This window comes from Castor canadensis, chromosome 15, assembly GCF_047511655.1.
Source record: "Castor canadensis chromosome 15, mCasCan1.hap1v2, whole genome shotgun sequence".
In the NCBI taxonomy this organism is placed as follows: Eukaryota; Metazoa; Chordata; class Mammalia; order Rodentia; family Castoridae; genus Castor; species Castor canadensis.
The window spans coordinates 87,472,072-87,492,729 of record NC_133400.1 but is presented as its reverse complement, the minus strand read 5'-3'; the positions used below and the strand labels follow the sequence as shown (position 1 = coordinate 87,492,729).

The following is a 20,658-nucleotide window of genomic DNA, read 5'->3' as shown; positions in this document are numbered from 1 at the left end:
TAATTTGTCTTTGTAAGCTTGGCTTATTCAAGATGATGATCTCCAGTTCCATCCATTTTCCCTCAGATAACATAATTTCATTCTTCTTTGAAACTGAATAATACTCCATTGTTTATATATATGTACCATATTTTCTTTATCCATTCATCAAAAAAAATGCATTTTTTATAGACTCAGAATGCTAAAAGTCATCTCAAAGTTTCTCAAAACAAAGACCCACTTCTTCTTGGGGAATGTTCCAACAAATTAGGAGACTGCTTAACGATACCTAAATTGCATATTTACTGCTGTTGACGTCATATACACAGTGACCATCTGTGTGATTTTTCTGAATACAGCTGTGCCTTCTTGCCTGTTTCAGGATGTTGATCAAGTAACTCTCTATAGCTATAAAGTCCAGTCCACCATTACTTCTCGTATGGCCACTACCATCATCCAGAGCAAACTGGTGAACAACTCCCCACAGCCTCAGAATGTTGTGTTTGATGTTCAGATCCCCAAAGGAGCCTTCATCTCCAACTTCACCATGTGAGTAACTCCTGCACAGAACCAGAAATTGGACTTCACTCTACGTATTACAATGGACCATCATGGTCCACTCTTCTGGTAGTCCACACTTCCAGAGCTATGGAGCCACTGGACTTCAAGAATTACTGAGTGGATCCCTGTAATTTATTTCTGTTCAAAGTATCAGAATTCACAAAGATTTTGCTTTTCATTTCTAATAAATTAAAGCAACCTTGAGGTTATCACTATGGTAACCACCTCCCATTTACTTGCATTTTAATATGTTTTCTTTGGGGGAGAAAAATTATATGAAGCAGCCCTAGTGTATAGGAGACCTCATGTGAGTGTGTGGAGTAAGTCAGTGCTTATGTTTCTCTATGGGGGAAAAAAAAGTTCAGAACCACTAAGCCTAGTCACTTAGCATTGAATTCTCTGTTATATCACTCACATATGTGTTACTGGACCTGACTCTACTCTTTCCTTAATGATAAACTCACTGCTTCCCAGGGCAACCTGCTCAATGGTTGAGAGCTTTGTTAGAATTATTTCTTATACTTAATTGAAATATTTTCCATTTACTACCCAATGACGCTAGTGCTACTCACATAGAATTTTTTAATAATCTTCTATATTGAAGTGTGGATGGATCAGTTAATATGCTGTCTGAGATTGACTTCAAAATAACTGAAGCATGGTTGGGTGCTAGTGGCTCACACCTAGACCTAGCCACTTGAAAAGCTGAAATCAGGAGGATCAGTTTGAGGCCATCCATATCCCCTATCTCCAAAATAACCAGAACAAAATGGACTGGAGGTATGACTCAAGCAGTAGAGCATCTGCTTTGCAAGCACAAACCCCTGAGTTCAAAGCCCAATCCCACCAATACAATAATAATAGTAATAATAATGAATAAAAAATTGAAGTAGAAAGTGTGGGCATATAGATGAATTAACACTGGTTGAGTATTGATAATGGTACAGCTCAGTGGTTGTTTCATGGAGGTATCTTATACCATTCTCTCAAGTTTTTATATATTTAAAAATTCCATAATAAAAAAATTTCAACTCCTCCAATATCATTCAAATGCTAAAGGCCAATTATCCACTTGCAGGGTTGTTTATGAAGTCTAAATACTCCCTGTTCTTTAGGATGATTGGAATGGTTTTCTGTTCCCTGAGCGAGCTCTGTAAGAGTGCTTCTATTGGTCACTGCCTCTCTTAGGTTGCCTAGAACAGGGCACAATTACTTGGTATATTTGGTCTGGCAATTTTTGGAGGTACTGGGATTTGAACTCAGGACCTCGTACTTCCTAGGCAGGTGTTCTACCACTTGAGCCATGCTGCCAGCACCCCTCTTTATTATTATCATTAAGATATTAGGTTGAGTTAATTCTTACTTGCTTTTGTCTTTCATACACCAACGTAATCAATGACAATTGTGAGTGAATAAGATAAGAGATTCAGCTAGCAAGCTTTGACTGGTAAAATCTTCAGATCCGTATTAGTGGTATTGGCCAAAAAAACAGAACAACTAAAAAACAAAAAATAAACCCAAAGTAGATGGTAAAAAAGCATTATGCAAATTACTATCTTTATAATTGGCTTAAAATTTTACAACTTTTTTTTAGTCAGCCTTCTTTAGAAGACAAAGAAAGAATAATATGACACCATGCCTAGAAATCACATTTAAGCTATTTAAATTCCTAATTTTAAACCACATCGTCAGAACTTATTTTAGGCATCACTTCTTTCTGTTTTCTTTTAGTCTTATTTTAAATTTCTGCCCCTTCTCATCTCATAGCCAATGTCAAGGTGACCAAAGACAGTTGTAAAGCTTACATTTTTCCTGCTTTCCCTCTACCCAGGGCTGAATTTATAAAATCCAAGAAAATATCTATTTAATCATCATAATTTCAAATGAGACCCATAGACCTCCATCCCAACCAAAATATGCCATCTGCCTTTCTATCAAGGTCCCGGTATTCTACCATGGAAGATGACTCCTTTGTGTTAAGGACTCATGGGTCTTTGAGCCGTACTCCAATTTGGTGGAAGGGTGCTGCCCAGACCCACAAACTCCTGCTTCACTCTGGTTCTGACCAGCTGTGTGACCTTGAGCCACTTACCTACTTGGGTCCGCTTTCTTTCATCTAAAAGGGAAACTTAGGAAGGTGCTGCTGGAGGAAACCTTTTAGTGACGCCATCCCTCACATTAGGGACCATCATGTGTCCTTGGTGCTCTTCCATAAATGCCAGTAGCACTTTTGAGTCACTATGGCAACCAGAAACTTCTCCATATACTGCTAAATGCCTCCTTGGGACAGATGCTACCCATTTCAATAACCAACCATTACTTGATGAGGATTAGGTCTAATCAGCTAAGGGGTGGAAATGGAGATACAGAGGAAAGACAGAGGTCCCCAAGGGAGATGTTATAGGATAACGAGGAATTCACCTACACATTTCTTGATCTTTTCATATTCTTTCCATTTCCTTGCAGGAGAGCTTACTGCCTTGTCTCAGCTGGTGCTTCTATAACAAATCATACTGGGTGGGCTTAAACTACAAAAATTGACTTCTCATACCTCTGGGAGGTTGAAAAGTCTAAGATCAAGGTGCTGGCAGAGTCAGTATCTGGTTTTTGATTCATGATGGCTATCTTTGCTGCTCACACATGGTAGAAAGGGGCAATAGAGCTCTTTGGGTTCTCTTTTATAAGGGAACTAATCCTATTGATGAGAACTCTACTCTCAGAACCTAATTACCTCCTAAAAGCCCCACCTTCTAACACTATCATTTGGAGAGGTAAGATTCAACTTACAAGTTTTGGTGGGACACATTCAGTCTCTTGTATAAGCCTTATGCCTCTTTCTTAATTCTCAAAAGGATGATCTGATGAACCAAATGTGAATCAGCTAGTTACTTAACAATCGCCTTCATTTGTCCTTCAAAAACTATACACAAAGAAAACAATGCTTAATCTGAAAAATAAGCATTAAATATGAAAAAGTTTAAACACAAGTACCAGTATGTGAGGGAAAGTTTTTAGAATGGGAACCAACCTAGCCCCTCTTAAATTATACTTTCAGATGCAGGGAGTCCCAGCTATGATTTATTCAAGTATCTCTCTTCTTATTTCTTCCAGATGTCAAAGGATCATTTCCCCCACTCATTAAAACAACCTCGTTGGATTGATTGCTTGTTGTTTGCTAGTTTTCATGAGACCCATTCTGACCAACTCATTGCCTGTTTATCTTCTAGGACTGTGGATGGCACGACATTTACTAGTGCCATCAAGGAGAAAACTGTGGGCCGAGCTCTCTACTCACAGGCAAGAGCAAAAGGCAAAACGGCTGGATTGGTGAGGTAAGGGCTGAGTGAACAGGGCATGCCTTCTCCTCTAGCCCATTCCCCTGGTACAAACCAGGCTCCAGAAAAACACAACCTAAACAAGTGCCAGACTCTCAGTCAGATGGTAAAATTAGGCCCTGCAATGTCTATTTCCCTAAAGGTCTCTCTTCTACCAAAAGGGACTTGGAAGATGTCACAAGGGTTGTGCTTACATTGTTTACCTCACAGGTAGATGGATGTTCCATAAATAAACTCTGATTTTTTTCTAAAAAGTGCAAAGATAGAAATACTGAGTTGGTGATCTTGTCACAAAACTTAACATATATACAGAAGGAAAGCCTTAGGAATTTGTTTCAGTGATTTGTTCTGCCTTATTTTGTGGCACAGGGCTACGGCATAGGACCTTCTGAAGCAATAATGACTAAACTTAGATTCTAGGGATTTTTTTTTTTCCTTATGCCACATAAGATCCACCTCAAAAAAGTAGCCTTTCGAATATGAAACGTCAAAGGAATCTTATCACTTCTTACATTGTATGCCTCCTCTTCTGCCAAATTCTGCCATGGTTTTTCTTCTTCACCTTCTTTTCTATATCCCCAAACTTATGTCCAGCTGAAGTTCTTTTCATTTTGCTCATGCATTCATTCATTCAACAAAAATGCATTGAATGTCAATTCTATACCCTGTGCTATTAGAGACAGCATCAACACAAAAACAAACACTGATGGAGAAGAGAGCCAAGAAAATGGTGACTACCCTGTGGATAGTGAGCAACGATACAAAAATTATGGGAGGGCTGGAGGTAGAAATACACATAAGGCCCAGGGCTTAATCCCCAGCACTGTAAAAAATAAACAAAAACAAAACAAATCACTATGGAGTTCAGTACCATGTGTTTATTTCTGCTGTTCTGTAATGGGTCCAGTAAATCTTCATGGAGAAATGATTTTTCAGCTAAGCCCAAACAGATACATGGAATTCAGTCAGGTGGACAAAGAAGAGAAAAATTTCAAGGGGGGACTAACAGTTCTAGCGTTACCACAGGTTAATCAGTCCTTCTATAGTCACAAATCACTTTGCCATCTTTAGCCATCATTTGGATCACATCAGCCATTTATTTATTCATACCACAAGTATGACTTTGCCACAGAAACTCGTCTGGACACAGGACATTTAGCAGAGAATCTGGAGTTCACTTTCCAGCCCACCCCCTAGACAAACATGGCCTCTCCTAGAAAGTTCTACCTAAAAACTTGGTACCAGCCACATTCACCTTTTTCTTGAATACCCAATATCCCAAATGGGATGATTATCCACAATTTCTCCTTGCTTATTTATTTATTTCATTTTTTCAAGCATTCATCTTAATTCTGGAACCACCCTCACTGGATAACCGTGCTGGTTTCTCTTTGAAACCTTAAACACCTCAAGATCAATTATCTCACTGGACTCAGTGTGTCCAGTGGCAAACAAGGCCTTACACTGGAAATATTCAGAGTGATGAGATAATGGAATTCTTCTCCCCAAAGGCTCCCAAACATATGAAGAACCCCTCAATAAGTCTCTGAATGTGGTGTAGATAGTAAGTGCTGTCTCTGGAGGCATCTAAACTTGGATTTGAAAATAAATAAATAAATAAATAAACTTGGATTTGAGTACTGGTGCTATGACTGATTTGCTGTAGGGTCTTGAGGTTACTTATCCTCTGTGAGCCTTGCTTGTTACCATCTAAAAATTGAGGATAGAGATGTCCATCCTGCAGAAGTGCTGATTCAGCTATGCTGTATGCCACTTCTGGGCACAAGCTATCCACCAATCTATGGTAGTTCTTTGCAGATGATTAGAAGGTAGAAGAAGAGACTGAAACTCCTGGGGGGATGAAATTTATCTAGAAGTTGCACGTTTCTCTGGTGTACCTAGTTCAAGAATAACTGAGCAGGTCTAATTGTGCAAGATAAGGATGAGCTATCCTCTGTATAGACTCTGAGTCACATTTGTGATGACTTATGTTGGGGACTTTCATATATAGGAGCAGAGCTCTTGATATGGAGAACTTCAAAACTGAAGTAAACATCCTTCCTGGAGCAAAGGTGCAGTTTGAACTTCATTATCAGGAAGTGAAGTGGAGGAAGCTTGGGTCCTATGAGCACAGACTTCATCTGCAGCCTGGACGGCTGGCCAAACACTTCGAGGTAAGCAGGGACTTGTAGGGCACATAGCAACACCATTCTCTTATAGCGCCTATCCCCCATTTTTACTTTCTGTAGTGGTGCTTGATGCACTTGACTGTGAAACAGTGCGGTGAACTGAAGATATTTGGGGTTAAAGTTAACCACACCACTTTAGTACAGATTCCAACAAAAGCTTGGCTCCTTATTGGCTAATAGTGCTCCAAGGTGACCATAACAAATTACCCACAAAATATGAGGCTTTAGGCCAACATCCTTTTTTTAGGTCAACAGAAATTTGTTCCCTCATAGTCTAAGAGGACAGGTGTCTGAAATCAAGGGACTAGCAGAGTCCACATGAATTGCTCATAGATACAAAAGATGAAAGAAGATGAATTAATCGTGGTGAAAGTTGAATTCCAATTTGAATCGAGAGAATGCAACATATCCTCTGGAAGCTCTAATGGGAATTCTGTTCCTTGCTCCTCACTTCTGGCAGCTGCTGGCATTCCTTGACTTGTGGCCTTGTAGCCATGTCACTCTAATTTCTTCCTCCATTGGGACTAGGAGTCAGTGAATGTTGTCTTCCCCATCACTTCAGCCAACCTTGAAGACAGCAATGCCCTTGGCATTAATTTGCATTGGCTTCCATTTGAACTCAAGACCTTCACAGTCATCTCTTCCTTCAGAAATTGAGATGCTCTTTTCTTTGCTTGAATATGTGACACCCTATGAACACTTTGTGTGAGAGGCAGAGAAAAGCAAGAAGAGACCTGGGGGCATGCACTGCATACCTCTTGACAGATGAGAAAGGAAAGCAGAGGTTGCAAATTGCCCATAGGTATAGTGAAATTCTAATTCCAATGTTAAAATCTGCATATCTGATAAATCCCATATCAGGATACATGCTGATGAGTTTTTTCTGGATCTCTCCTAGCACATAGGATGCTTTTATGGGAGTTAATAAAAGATGACCTTTCGGGCATCGAGTAACTCAAGTTGGGGAGCACCTGCCTCATAAACATGAGGCCCTGAGTTCAAACCCCAGTACCACCAGACAAAAAAAAAAAAGATACTTTTGCCCCATTTAAAAAAAAAAAAAGATACTTTTGCCCCATTTAAAAAAAAAAAAGATACCTTTCATCCAGGCAAGTATCACCACGTGCCAGGACACATGGTTTGGCTAATAAGTTGCCAAGATGCTCCACACAACTAAATATTTGATCCTGGTTATTTTTGCACTAGTGATAATGGATGTGTGCCAGTCATCCAACTCTCTTGTTGATCAATATCTTGAAGCCATGATAAATATTATGAGGCAGTATTAAATGTGACAGCATCTCATAATGAGGCCATTGCTGAGGCTGTTCAATATTAATGAAAAAACTGAGTGAATGACATGACGCTATGTGTCCTCTATAGTACTTGGGGGAAGGCATTTATACCTATTGTGCCCTTGACTCCTCATCACAGTTTATGAGGTAGACATTTTTTATCCTTAATTTACACATGTGGAAATGGAATTTAGTTAAACAGTTAAAACATCAAAGAGCTAAGAAAAATTAAGTTTTGAGCCTGTGTCTGGAATTTGTAGGCTACAAATCCAAGGTTTAAGTTAGATCCATGCAGATAATGATTCTCTTACACACGTCAGGTAGCATGCACACAAATATTACATTTCTCATTCTCACCATTTCTTATTCTTCAATCTTCCATGCTCTTAAGAATTCCTTCTTTTAAAAATAGGACAACTGAGTTTACTATATGAGAAAGCATTAGGCAAAAAGGCAAGTCCTGGCCCGCAATAAGCACTGACTACCTCTAGGATCTGGGTGGTAATTTAATTTAGGCTTCTCTGGCCTTAACTTCTCATCTATGAAACTGGGAAGTTGAACAGAAGATCTCTAAGGTAATTCTCAACTCTAACATTCTGTGGCATTTATTCATTTCCAGAGATTTATCTTACCCAGAGATACATTAAGGAGAAAACTTTATAAAATTAAGGACCTTCTCCTTGCCTTTATTTGAGAACACTTCTAACTGCCATCAGAAGGAGCCACTAAATTTCCCTCACAGAAATCAAGGAGAAGACCCTCCCCCTTTTTTTTTACAACTCCCTTGATATATCGGATTTGGAGCATTCCCCAAAATACAATAAAAATATTCTTTTATTCTGATGCTTGTATTCCCTAGAGAAAGACTACCTAATACAGTGAATGAGTGACTCAAAGCCAGCATGGGCTAGTCCCAACCTCTCAGCAGAACCACACACTCCCAAAAGCTCAGTGTCCCAGTGGGTCCTACGAGACTTTGTGACTGTGTCTGTGTCAAATGGAACACAGCATATGCTAAGGGCTTCCACAATCGTAGGGAAAATTCTCCTTCCATTTTCATCCTCTCTTGGAGAGAACAAACCTTGTCCTGAAGACCCTTTGATCATTTATAGAGGGAATCTGTGGAAGAGTTCCAGTTCTTTGCAACTTCCCTGACTTTTTCCCTTCCTCCAAGAGCCTCTGCATGATCTACCAGTGATCATGGGGTCAGACTCTTCTGAGACATCTTTTTCCCTTGTTTCTACTAGACAGTTCATGCCAGTGTAGAAAAACAGGGCATAACAATATCTAGAAGGCAAGTTAAGTTCATATCTTATGTTAGAAATAATAAAATATTAGAGCTGGGTGCAGTGGCTCATGTCTGTAAATCCTAGTTACCTGGGAGGGGAGAGGAGAACAGAAGAGGGGAGGGGAGGGGAGGGAAGTGGAGGAGAGAGAAGAGAGGAGAGGAGAGGAGAGGACAGGAGAGGAAAGTAGAATCATCATAAGGAATTTCTCCCTGTTGAGCTCTGTTCAAAGCAAAAACACAGAGAAGGAATGAGAAATCCAGGATGCAGGGGAAATATTCTATTTTTGGAAACTCTAGAGTAAATACAGGATAATTTAATTATTGCTTTCCTTTTTCTTTTTTTTCTGTAACAACATGAATGCTCCTATAAATAAAAATAGTAGAATAGTATGAAAAATGGAATAATATTAACCACTTTCAGATATTCCACAACCCCTGAGGCTGGATAGTTTCTAGGCAAAGAGGTTGATTTGGGTCATGATCTGGTAGCCCGTGGATACAGACAGCATGGTGCCAGCATGCTAGCAAAGGCCCCCTGGCTGCACCATAACAAAGTGGAGAACTGAAAGAGACCTGGCTATGTGCCAAAGTAGGACAGTCTGGGAGGTGGCTTTACTTTATAACCACTTATTCTCTTGAGAACCCCCAGTAATCCCATTCCAGGTAGAACCCCCACAACCTGATTACCTGGCATTAGGCCCCACTTCTTAAAAGTTCTATCACATTTACACTGCCACACCAGGGACAATGCTTCCAGAACATGAACCTTTAGAAGACACACCCAAATCCATATCTAAACATAGCAAAGAGGACATAAACCTGAGGAATGAGAACAGAGGGCTGAACTGCTAGGAAGGGGTTAAGTCTCCATGGTAAGATGGATCCCATCCCAGAGAACTTAAGACCTTCCAGAAGTGATCAAAGAACCATGCTTGGAGATGATGGAAATATGAGAGGATTTAGTAGTCACTTTACTTCTTGCTTTAAAAGACTTTAAAGACTTCATGCTATGATTTCCTTTCCCATCTCTAGGTGAATGTATGGATTGTTGAACCTCAGGGAATAAGATTTCTACATGTTCCAGACACATTTGAAGGCCATTTTGATGGTGTTCCGGTCATATCCAAAGGACACCAGAAGGTACCATAAGCCTGTATGTTGCCAACCATCAAAGTGGCCGCTAGCCCCTGGCTCTGTTCTCCTGTGCTCTGGTGAATAAAAAGGTGATATGGCATGGCACTGAGGACACTACATGAAGGAGCAGTGGTCCCTAAGCAGAACATAGGGTTTCCCATTGAACATACAAAACAATACTCCCAATTGTCTTGTTCCATTTTGACCAGTGATTCTCCTACTTGCCTGTAGCTACAGAATGCTTTCACATAGTACGTAGTGGGTTTTCATGAATCATAGAAACAAATTCTCCACTTTGACCATCAATGACAAGCAACTATGAAGAGGTCAAACTCCTTTAAGAACCTTCCACAAACTCTCTCCAGAGCTGGTAGTCATCCTTTCCATGGTAAACAGGGTAAACTCTTGACTCTCTTTTCAAAAGGTCTGATACCTGGCCAACAGCACCACAGTGTGGCAGACTTTCCCCTAGAAAGCCTTGGTTCTGTCCCTTCTACCAGTAAAAGGCCTGCTGATGCTGACTGGATACACAGTGGCCACCAGGCAACACCCCTTCACCTGTGTGCATGAACAGGTGCAGCTACCAAACCCTCACTTGGCAGGGCTGGGAGCAGAGACCAGCTTCTGATGCCCCTGTTCCTTCTAGGCACATGTCTCCTTCAAGCCCACAGTAGCACAGCAAAGAAAGTGTTCCAACTGCTCTGAGACTGCAGTAGATGGGGAGCTGGTGATGATGTATGATGTGAACAGAGAAGAGAAGGCTGGTGAGCTCGAGGTGAGTATGATCGGGCTCCCGGAGAATGGCCACATTGAAGCCAAGGAACTCCTTTGTGTTGAACAAACTCCCTGGCTTGTGGGCGCTTTCTAGCTACTGAGGCAAGTGTCAAGGTTGCAGAGAAGGGACCAAAATCCTATTTCTCTAATATGCCACTAGGCATTATCTTTTCTGTCATAAACACTAAATTAAAGTTCATTGGGTCTTGTATTAGTCAGCTTTCTGTCAGTATAACAAAGTATATAGATGAATAACTTATAAAGAAAAAGGTTTGTTTTAGCTCATGGCTCTGCTATGATCAAGCAGACTCATGGCTTTTAAGCCTCTAGTGAAGGAGCCTTCAGGGAAAGCATGGTGGAACAAAAACTGCTCATTTCATGACCAGGAAGCAAAAGAGAAGGAGAGGAAGAGGCCAGGGTCTCACAATCTCCTTTGAGGTACACCTGCATGACCTAAGGACCTCCCATGAGGCTCCACCTCCAAACAGCCCACATCCCCTCTCAATAAAACCACCCTAAAGATCAAGCCTTTAACACATGTACCTTTGGGGGACACTACCAATATTCAAACCACAGCTGGTCTCATGCCTTTGTCCCAGAAGGACACTGTAGACCTCCTATGAAAAATAGAAAATTGCAAAATGGGAATTTTAGATAACTTCCCAAGGTCCTTTGCAATTAGATAATGACAGAAAACAAAGATTGTGGGCCAAGGAGAAAGACACAGCTAAAGTCGAGAGGGAGATATGGAGTCAGTAGTGAATTCCAGGGTTCATGTTCGTCATGTGATTCCTTGAAGATTTTCCTTTCCTCTTTTGGTGTATCTTAAGTGGTTGTCTACACCCCATGCAGCTTACCAGAAAGCTTACAAGCCTGTCTAGGGACAGAGAGTGAAGAGGTATATTGGAGACCACAACCATGTGCCCTGTAGAAACAATCAAAGGGCAGGAGAAAGAGAACAGGAAAGCCACTCATTGGAAGTCAAAGAGGATTGTCAGGAATCTAGCTGAGTGGTTTCCTACTAACTTCAAGGAATATCCAAATTCTCTAAGTGGTCTTTGTGATCTGTCCTATGGACTCTCTGCCTCATGTCTTGGATTCTTTGATTCCAAGGTCCCATCCTGCTGAAATGTGCCATGTTCTCCCATCACTGTCTGGAATTCTCCTTCCAACTCCTAAACCCTAACCCAGCTCAATTCCCACAATGGTGAGCTAATTCCAAGCTCATCCTCAGGTCCCAACAGAGAGGCCGTTCCTTTGAGAAAGCTTTCTTATCTGAGTTAAATGTTTGAGGTCACTTGAAGTCCTTTACTTTCTTAATCATGGCACTTAACGTGCTCTGTCACAAACAGCCTGTCATTGTCTGTGGCCTCCAATGGCTGAAGTCTCATGAGGGCAGAGACTGCCTGATTCATGGTTAGTTAGCGGGGTGCCTAGAACTTAAGACAAAGACTGGATGGAGAGGAGTGAGGTTAGCCTGGCTCAAAAGACCAAAAATCGTATGTTCTCCCTCATATGTGGACATTAGATCAAGGGCAAACACAACAAGGGGATTGGACTATGAGCACATGATAAAAGCGAGAGCACACAAGGGAGGGGTGAGGATAGGTAAGACACCTAAAAAACTAGCTAGCATTTGTTGCCCTTAACGCAGAGAAACTAAAGCAGATACCTTAAAGCAACTGAGGCCAATAGGAAAAGGGGACCAGAAACTAGAGAAAAGGTTAGATCAAAAAGAATTAACCTAGAAGGTAACACCCACACACAGGAAATCAATGTGAGTCAATGCCCTGTATAGCTATCCTTATCTCAACCAGCAAAACCCCTTGTTCCTTCCTATTATTGCTTATACTCTCTCTACAACAAAATTAGAGATAAGGGCAAAATAGTTTCTGCTGGGTATTGAGGGGGGGAGCGGGAGGGGGTGGAGTGGGTGGTGGGGGAGGGGGTGGGGGCAGGGGGGAGAAATGAACCAAGCCTTGTATGCACATATGAATAATAAAAGAAAAATGAAAAAAAAAAAGACACTTGAAGTACCAACTCTTAATATAAAAAAAAAAAAAAAAAAAAAAAAAAGAAACTGCTAGGAAGATGTGACCTTCCACAGGAGAGGGCATGGAGAAGCAGCCAGAAAAGGAAGCGCTGGATATGCACCAAGCTTCCACTGCTGTTCCCATCTTTGTGAGACCCTCGCCCCCTTCCCCCTTCTCCTCTCCTGTTAGAGTCCCTAGGCCCCCATTCCTTACCTTCTAAACATTGATCATGGGCTGAAACACTTACATTCTATTTTCAGGTATTTAATGGCTATTTTGTCCACTTCTTTGCTCCTGAGAACCTGGACCCAATTCCCAAAAACATCCTCTTTGTCATCGATGTCAGCGGCTCCATGTGGGGAATTAAGATGAAACAAGTAAGTACCCTGGTCTGTAGTGGCAGGTGGACCTGCCACCTTCTTCAGTCCTGTCTTAACAATGCAGTAGTTCAATGGCCTCTCTTCCTCTCCTCTTTGGGCTAAAACTCAGAAACTGTGGTTTTAGAGTGAGGGTGACAATTCTTTCTACGGTGTTGGGATTGTTGTTTATTTCCTAGGAATTTGCCCAGTCATTCCCTGTTGTAAAATTTCCTTTCTGCTCATCCCCTGATTCTTGCTTCCTCTTCCCTCTTTTCTGTGGTGTTCAGTATTTCCTTGAAAAGTTATCTCAAAACTCACCTCTTTGAAAAGTTTTGTCTCTGCATGACCTCTCCTTTCTCTGGTCACTCTTCAAGTCATATTCTTTTAGTTCTTCTGCATGCTTGACTTTAACGTCTCCCATTATTCATCAGGAACTTGAAATCATCGTTTGCATACCATTTTTCTTTTTTTGGCAGTGCTAGGGATCAGACACAGGGCTTTACCTATGTCAGACCAGCACTCTACTGAACTACATCCCCGGCCCCTCGTTCTTCTTGTTAATTAGTGTATCAATTGTACAAAAAGGGTTTCATTGTGATATTTCTATTCGTGCATATAATGTACTTAGATCAAGTTCACCCCCTGTATAACTCTCTTTTACCCTCTCCCCCTTTAAATAATTTTGACAGTTTTATTATTCTATTTTCATACATGTGTATGAAGTACTTCTATCATATTCCACCCTTTCCTTTCACCTTCCCTCCTCCTGCTGACTCGTACCCCCACACAGCTCCCCTTTTGTACTGCTACTCTTTTTTTTTTTTTTTTTAGATCTAGACTCCACATTTGAGAAAAAAGTGATATTTGTCTTTCTGGGTGTTTCTCTTAACATGATGATCTCCAGTTCCATTAATTTTCCTGCAAACAACGTCATTTCATTCTTTTTTATGGTTGAATAATACTCCGTTGTGTGTAGGAGCCACATTTTCTTTTATCCATTCGTCAGTAGGTGGCACGTGGGCCAGTTTCCTGGTTTGACTATGATCATGGGCGAGCAGGTATCTACTGTATGCGGACTTGGATTCCTTTGGATATATACCCAGGAGTGGTCTAGCAGGATTAAATGCTAATTCTATTTTTAGTTTTTTGAGGAACCTCTGTACTGATTTCCATAGTGGCTGCTCTAATTTACCTTCCCACCAACAGTGTGTAAGGGTTCCTTTGTCCCTGCATCTTCTCCAGCATTTGTTGTTGTTTGTTTTCTTGGCGATTGCCATTCTGAGTGGGCTAGATGGAATTTCAGGGTTGTTTTGATTTGCATTTCTTTATGGCTAAGGGATGGTGAACATTTCTTCATATATTTACCGGCCATTTATACTTCTTTTGAGAACTGTCTGCTCAATTTATTTGCCCATCTATTAGTTGGGTTGTTTGTTCCTTTGGTGTTTAATTTTTGGAGCTCTTTATACATTCTGGATATTAATCCTTTATGCAATGACTAGCTGCTGGTACCATGCTGTTTTTGTTACTATGGCTCTGTAGTATAGTTTGAAGTCAGGGATTGTGATACCTTCAGCATTGCTCTTTTTGCTCAGTATTATTTTACCTATTCAGGGTCTGTGCTTCCATAGGAATTTTAGGATTCATTTTTCTATTTCTGTGAAAAATGACGCTGGAATTTTGATGGGGATTACATCAAACCTTTGGATTGATTTTAGTAGGATAGCAATTTTCACAATATTAATTCTGTCCATCCATGGGCATCATTTTTAGTTATAAGTCCTTGAGTGTGACCCTGTCTCAAATCTTCCAGTTCAGAGCTCAATTTTGACTTATTCAATGATAAACAGTAAGGAAGCAAATCTAAAGATTAAACAAGAAAATGTTTTAATTTATTCCCCTCCTTTAATTGGTCACAACAATTAAAAAAGGACTTCATTGCCCCATGGGGTGGTTCATGCCAGTAATCTCAGTTATGTGGGAGGCAGAGGTAGGAAAATCACTGTCTAAGGTCAGACCTGATCAAAAGTGCCAGCCCTATTTAAAAAACAATCTTAAAGCAAAAAAACTGAGGGTGTGGTTCAAGTGGTAGACCACCTGCCTAGCAAACATAAGGCCCTGAGTTCCACCTCTGTACAGCCAATAAAAACCCAAAAACAAAAACAGACATCAGACATTGTCCAATGTCCCTGGGAGATTTTTTTTCCCAGTTAAAAATCATTTCTCAAAAACAATGATTTATTTATTCACTGCTTCCCTCCTCCCTTCCTTCATTCATTCAACAAATATTTGTGAAGCATCTCCTATGTGTCAGACACTTAGTTCATCAGTGAGCAAAATAGACCAAAAGCATAAAAATCAGCAACGAAAGTCACCCCTTCGCTGGAAGGCATGAATTCTGGTGCTGTGCAGTGCAGTGTGTTGACTGGAGCCCACAGTAACCTATCATGTTATGAGAAAACAAAAGAGAGAAGCCCAAAGGCTCCAAGCTCAGAGGAACGAGTAGGACAGCACGTGCTTTACCTTGACTCCATCAGTGCACGTGGTACACATGTGTTGAAATATTTCACACTCTACCTCATTACCTTGTACAATTCTTACATGTTAAGGGTAAAAAAAAAATTGGTGGTACTAGGGGTTGAACTCAGGGCTTCATGCTTGCTGAATAGGTGCTCTTCCACTTGAGCTACGCCTCCAGAACTTTTGTGTTGGTTATTTTTGAGATAAGGTCTTGCTTTGTGCCTAGACAGGCCTGGGCCATGATCTTCTTATTTGTGCTTTCCCACATAGTCGGGATGACAGATACAACCCACCAAGCCCAGCCATTGGTTGAGATGGGGTCTTGCTTTTTGCCTGGACTGGGCTTGAACTGCAACCCTCCGGATCTCCACCTCCCAAGTAACTAGGATTACAAGCTTGAACAATTGCACCTGGCCTGAATTTTTTTTAATTTAAAAACTCATCCCTGCCTTCATGGAGTTTATGAGTTTACATTTGGGGGTGGGCAGAGAATAAATAATACACAAAAGAAAATGGAAAAGGGCATTTATAGCTGGGCAAGTTGTGACATATCTGTAATCCCAGCATTTGGGAGGCAGAAGCTGAGGCAGGAAATTCCTAAGTTAAAGACCAGCCTGGGCTACATAGGGAGATCCTGTCTCAAACAAGCAAACCAAAAACTAAAAAAGAGGGGGGAAATGGATGTGGTATTCCATTCCTGTAGTGATAACTACCTGAGAGGCAAAGATCAGGAGATCAAAGTTCTAAGGCCAGCCTGATGTTAGTGAGACTCCATCTCAACGATCAATTACACAGTGAAGGAACCCTGTAATTCCAGCTATCAGGTAGGAAAAGATAGTGATCCCAGGCTGACCCAGGACATAAACTAGGACCATACTTGAAAAATAACTGAAGCAAAAGAGGGAGGGGGGTCATAACCCTCATAGTAGAGCACCTGCCTAGCAAGTCCCATTTGAGTTCGAATTCCAGTACCTCCAACCAAACAAAAAAAAGACATTCAATGGTGGAAGCTTTCTGTTTGTTTTTTAAGAGGAGTATGTTGGGAATCAGTCATGCCAATTTCGGAAAGATTAAACTTTAAGTCAGTGTGTAAGTTAAATATTGAGAATTCTTTGAGGACAAAGTCGTGCAGGTGTCAAGTGGAAGACCATGATAGGTAACACGAGCAACCTGCACCATGAGTCTAAGTCAGAAGTGTACCAGACAGGGACAAATAACAGGGAGCAGGCCAGTGAGGGAGAGCAGTGGGAGACAAAGACAGAAGGAAGCATCATGGAAAGCCAGCTGGGTCACACCCAGGCCCTTGGCTTTTCCTCAGAGACAGACAGGGAGCAAGTGGAGAGGAGTGTTTGACTGAAAGAGTGGTGTGATGGGACACATGCTAAGGGGTCTCTCTGGCTGCTATGTTGAGAACTGAGTAGTGTAGGGGTGAGGGTGGAAGCTGGGAGGCCACAAAAGAGGCTGTTGCACTAATCCAAGCAAGAAAGGATGGCAGAGTGGACCAGGTAGAAGGTGTGGATAGGAAGTGACTGGATTCTGGAATCTGTTCTTCAGGGTTGGCTGTGGAGTAGGAGAAGAGAGAGTGAAAGATGCCAGTAGGCCTTCAGTCTGAGCAGTTGGAAGGATGGAGTTTGCTGTGAGTGATCAGAAAAGACAGGGACAGACTCAGGCAACATAAGGAATGTGGGGACTTGTCAGGATATGTTAAGTTTGAGATGTCTATAAAACATCCAAGTAAACTTGTTGAGGATGCTGCTGATATACAAGGCTAGTGCTCAAAAGCGAGCTGTGGAGATAAAGCATGAGGTCACCAGCACACAGAGGGTGTTGACAGTGTTGAGGCTGCGTGGGAACACCAAGGAGCAGATGGAGTAGAGGATCAAGGTAGAACAGTGGAGCCTCCAATACCAAGAATTGGAGGAGAAGAGGAGAGCACCAATGGAGAGCAATCAAAAGCTAATGAAGGGGCTGGAGGTATGGCTCAAGCAGTAAGCATTTGCCCAGTAAGCACAAGGCCCTGGGTTCCATCCCAAGTATTGCCTTAAAAAAAAAAGCTAATAAAAAATAAACCCTGGAACACAAGTAAGGAAGTTGTACTGAGGAGAAGGGCATGAGCTGTTTGTTCAAATGCTGGTAATAAGATGAGTGTGACAAGAAGTGAGATGGTCCATTGGATTTAGCAACATCAAGGTCATTGGTGACCTTGACAAGAGTGGTTTCAATAGAATGATGAGGATGAACCTCTGAATGGAGGGAGTTTAAAAGAAAACAGGAAGAGGATCTCTGAAGACAGTGCAATTAAGAAATTCATTGAAGGAATGTATGAAAGAGAAGCTGATGAGAAAGAAAAGAGGCAGAAATGAAGTTCTCAGAGGGCGAGAAACAGCGGCATGCTTTTGTGTTCATGGAAATCTACCAGTGGAGGAGGGAGATTTAAGAAGCAAAGGATCATTACTAGAACCATGGCTTTCAGTGGTTTGCAATAAATGAATTTTCAGTAGGTAGAAATAGAGCTTGTTGCTCTAGACTACTTGGCAGGAAGGAACAGTATTTGTGTTCAAATATTGCCATTGGTGTGGTTTTATGGTGGTGGGAGTCAATGGAAATTTCTTTCTGAATCCTTGCGTTTTTAGAGAAGCATGCATTGAGGTCATCGACTGAGATAGTGGGAGAGAGAGATGTAGACAGTTTGAAGAGAAAAAACATGAAAAACCGTGGCTTAAGACCAAGTATGTTGGGACACACCTTTAATTCCAGCACTTGGGAGGCTGAGGCAGGAGGATCATGAGTTCAAGGCCAGTCTGGACTACGTAGTGAGTTCCAGGACAACCTGGCCTGCATTGTGAGATCCTGTCTCAAAATAAATACATAAGCAAATAAATATATAAATAGTTTAAGAGAGTGAATAATGGGATTGAGAAATATATTTGATTTTCAGGCACCTGAAGTTTTGTGGTCCTTAACTTAAACTTAGACTAGGAAAAAGTGGTTGTGCAAAACAAATCAGACAGGAAAAGTATAAGTATCCAAAACCAACCATCCGTGTCCAGCACAGAGGAGGGACAGGTCTGTGCTGACTGAGGTGGGTGAAAAAAGGCTTTCTTGAAGAAGTTCACATTGAGTCAGTACTTGAAGGGTGAAAGGCAAATGATCATCCTCTCAGCTTCTTCGTGTCATGAGACCCTTCTTAATTCTCCTCTGCAATAGACTGTGGAAGCAATGAAGACTATACTGGATGACCTACGAGCCGAAGACCAGTTCTCTGTGGTCGATTTCAACCACAATGTTCGAACCTGGAGAAATGATTTAGTTTCAGCTACTAAAACACAAATCACAGATGCCAAGAGATACATTGAGAAAATTCAACCCAGTGGAGGTGAGTGGGTTTGGCCTAAAGTCCAGCAGAAAACTTTCATAAGCTTCAAGTTTTGGTTCACTTGAAAATCATTTTCCCCCACCACAATAGTCTTTGCCAGTCTGCAACGGTCTAGCCTAACTAACACATTTATTGGTAAATGGTGATCACTATGGAGAAAGTTCAGCACATAATCCAGCCACGTGAGTGTTGAACCAGTCCAATCTCTCACTAAAAAGGGTTCGGTGAGTAACACTAGCCGTCTTTGTTACTTACATAGTATGAAATTTAACTGTCTTCATGGACTTATAAAGTGACAGACCTGTGTGTTGAAGTGGCCATTCTTCTCTACGGGGATAGTTTAGTTTAAATAATTTACTGCACTAGGGGATATTGACCAGGCAGACCAAAATGTATGTCCCTTGAAAAGCAATCCAGTGATTTTAACATTGACTAAATATGCAAAAGTAATCACTAGACAGATGAACCTGAATCCAGGATGCGATTTTGTGTGTGTATTGCATGTGTGATCACACATTTTATTACTTTGACAGGCACAAACATCAATGAAGCCCTCCTGCGTGCAATCTTCATTCTGAATGAAGCCAATAACTTGAGGCTGTTGGATCCCAACTCAGTCTCTCTGATCATTTTGGTTTCTGATGGAGATCCAACAGTAGGCAAGTCTCACCTCAATTTTTTCGTGACAAATGTTGCTTTTAAGAATGCATTTTGCTTAATGAAGGAACTCTAAAACTCTTTAGAAGCTCTTGGAGTTTGAGTTTCTAAAGTACTTTAAGCCCCTGCTCCCTAACAGAAGTCTTCTGACCTGGAAGCACTTGCCCCCTAAGCCAGTTTCCGGACATGTTCAGTGGTGCTCTTGACTGCCTCAGTTTCCCCCTGCAATATGGGGAAAGTTGAGTTTGAATTCTAATCACATATGTGAGTGCTTATACAAACCAGTGAAATGCATTTATTTCCTCAACTGTGGGTATGCAAAGATAGTGGTGGGAGTTGTGAATGACAAATCTTTATCCAGCTCTCCCAGGGGTATCTCCAGAGCCCACAGTATCAGATTCTCTTCTGTCTTCCACATTTCTTCCAGTGGCAACTGGAGAAATGACTGCTCTCTGATACAACCTTTGAGTACATCGTTTTTCTTATCCATAGTCATTTTCCTATCCATTTCCCAGTTGGTCTTAACATCTCCCAACTTCTGTTTCCTACTTTTATTTTTATGTGCTCTATATGTGACAAATATAAGTAACAGTGAATACTAGGTAGTGCTGTAGTGACTGTTTCCATGTCCAACCTGTGCCTGTGACGGCTGAGGGGAGTGAAGATGTGTGAGGCCATAATAAGGAACAACGCCAACAGGTGTTTCTGAAAGGCAAAGGATATCCATTTTATCATCAGTGACACTAGTCTGCGGAATGGCTTAAGTGGTAGAGAGCCTGCCTAGCAAGTGTGAGGCCCTGAGTTCAAACCCCTGTACCACATATAGGATAATAATAATAGCAATAATAACTCACATGAGAATTATTAGGTATTTGCTATAGATTTGATGTTTTTCCTCCTCCAATCAGATAACTTCTAACATTCTTGTTTTGAATAAATTTATAAGAAAGGAATGGAAAATACAGGGTTTTTTAAAATCTATTTCTCACTCTTGTGCCTTAATCATTCAGTTCCTGTCCTAGAGCTAGTCCCTGGGTACCAGTTTCCAGAAATAGTTCATGCATACTCTATATACATATTTGCATACACATATGTATATACAGGCACATATACATATGTACACATATACGTATGTATGTATGTATACATGCATGCATA

The 20,658-nt window shown here is 41.2% G+C and overlaps 1 protein-coding gene across 1 annotated transcript in view; it reads left to right on the top strand.

The window, feature by feature from the left end:
* Itih2 (inter-alpha-trypsin inhibitor heavy chain 2) overlaps window positions 1-20,658 on the top strand; it is a 38,641-nt gene that overhangs the window by 5,124 nt on the left and 12,859 nt on the right. Inside the window, exons 4-11 of the mRNA XM_020172772.2 lie at window positions 362-528; window positions 3,768-3,872; window positions 5,887-6,049; window positions 9,680-9,787; window positions 10,428-10,556; window positions 12,849-12,965; window positions 18,675-18,843; window positions 19,377-19,502. Of these exons, the coding sequence (XP_020028361.1) occupies window positions 362-528; window positions 3,768-3,872; window positions 5,887-6,049; window positions 9,680-9,787; window positions 10,428-10,556; window positions 12,849-12,965; window positions 18,675-18,843; window positions 19,377-19,502 (1,084 nt within the window). The remainder of the gene's footprint in view (window positions 1-361; window positions 529-3,767; window positions 3,873-5,886; window positions 6,050-9,679; window positions 9,788-10,427; window positions 10,557-12,848; window positions 12,966-18,674; window positions 18,844-19,376; window positions 19,503-20,658) is intronic.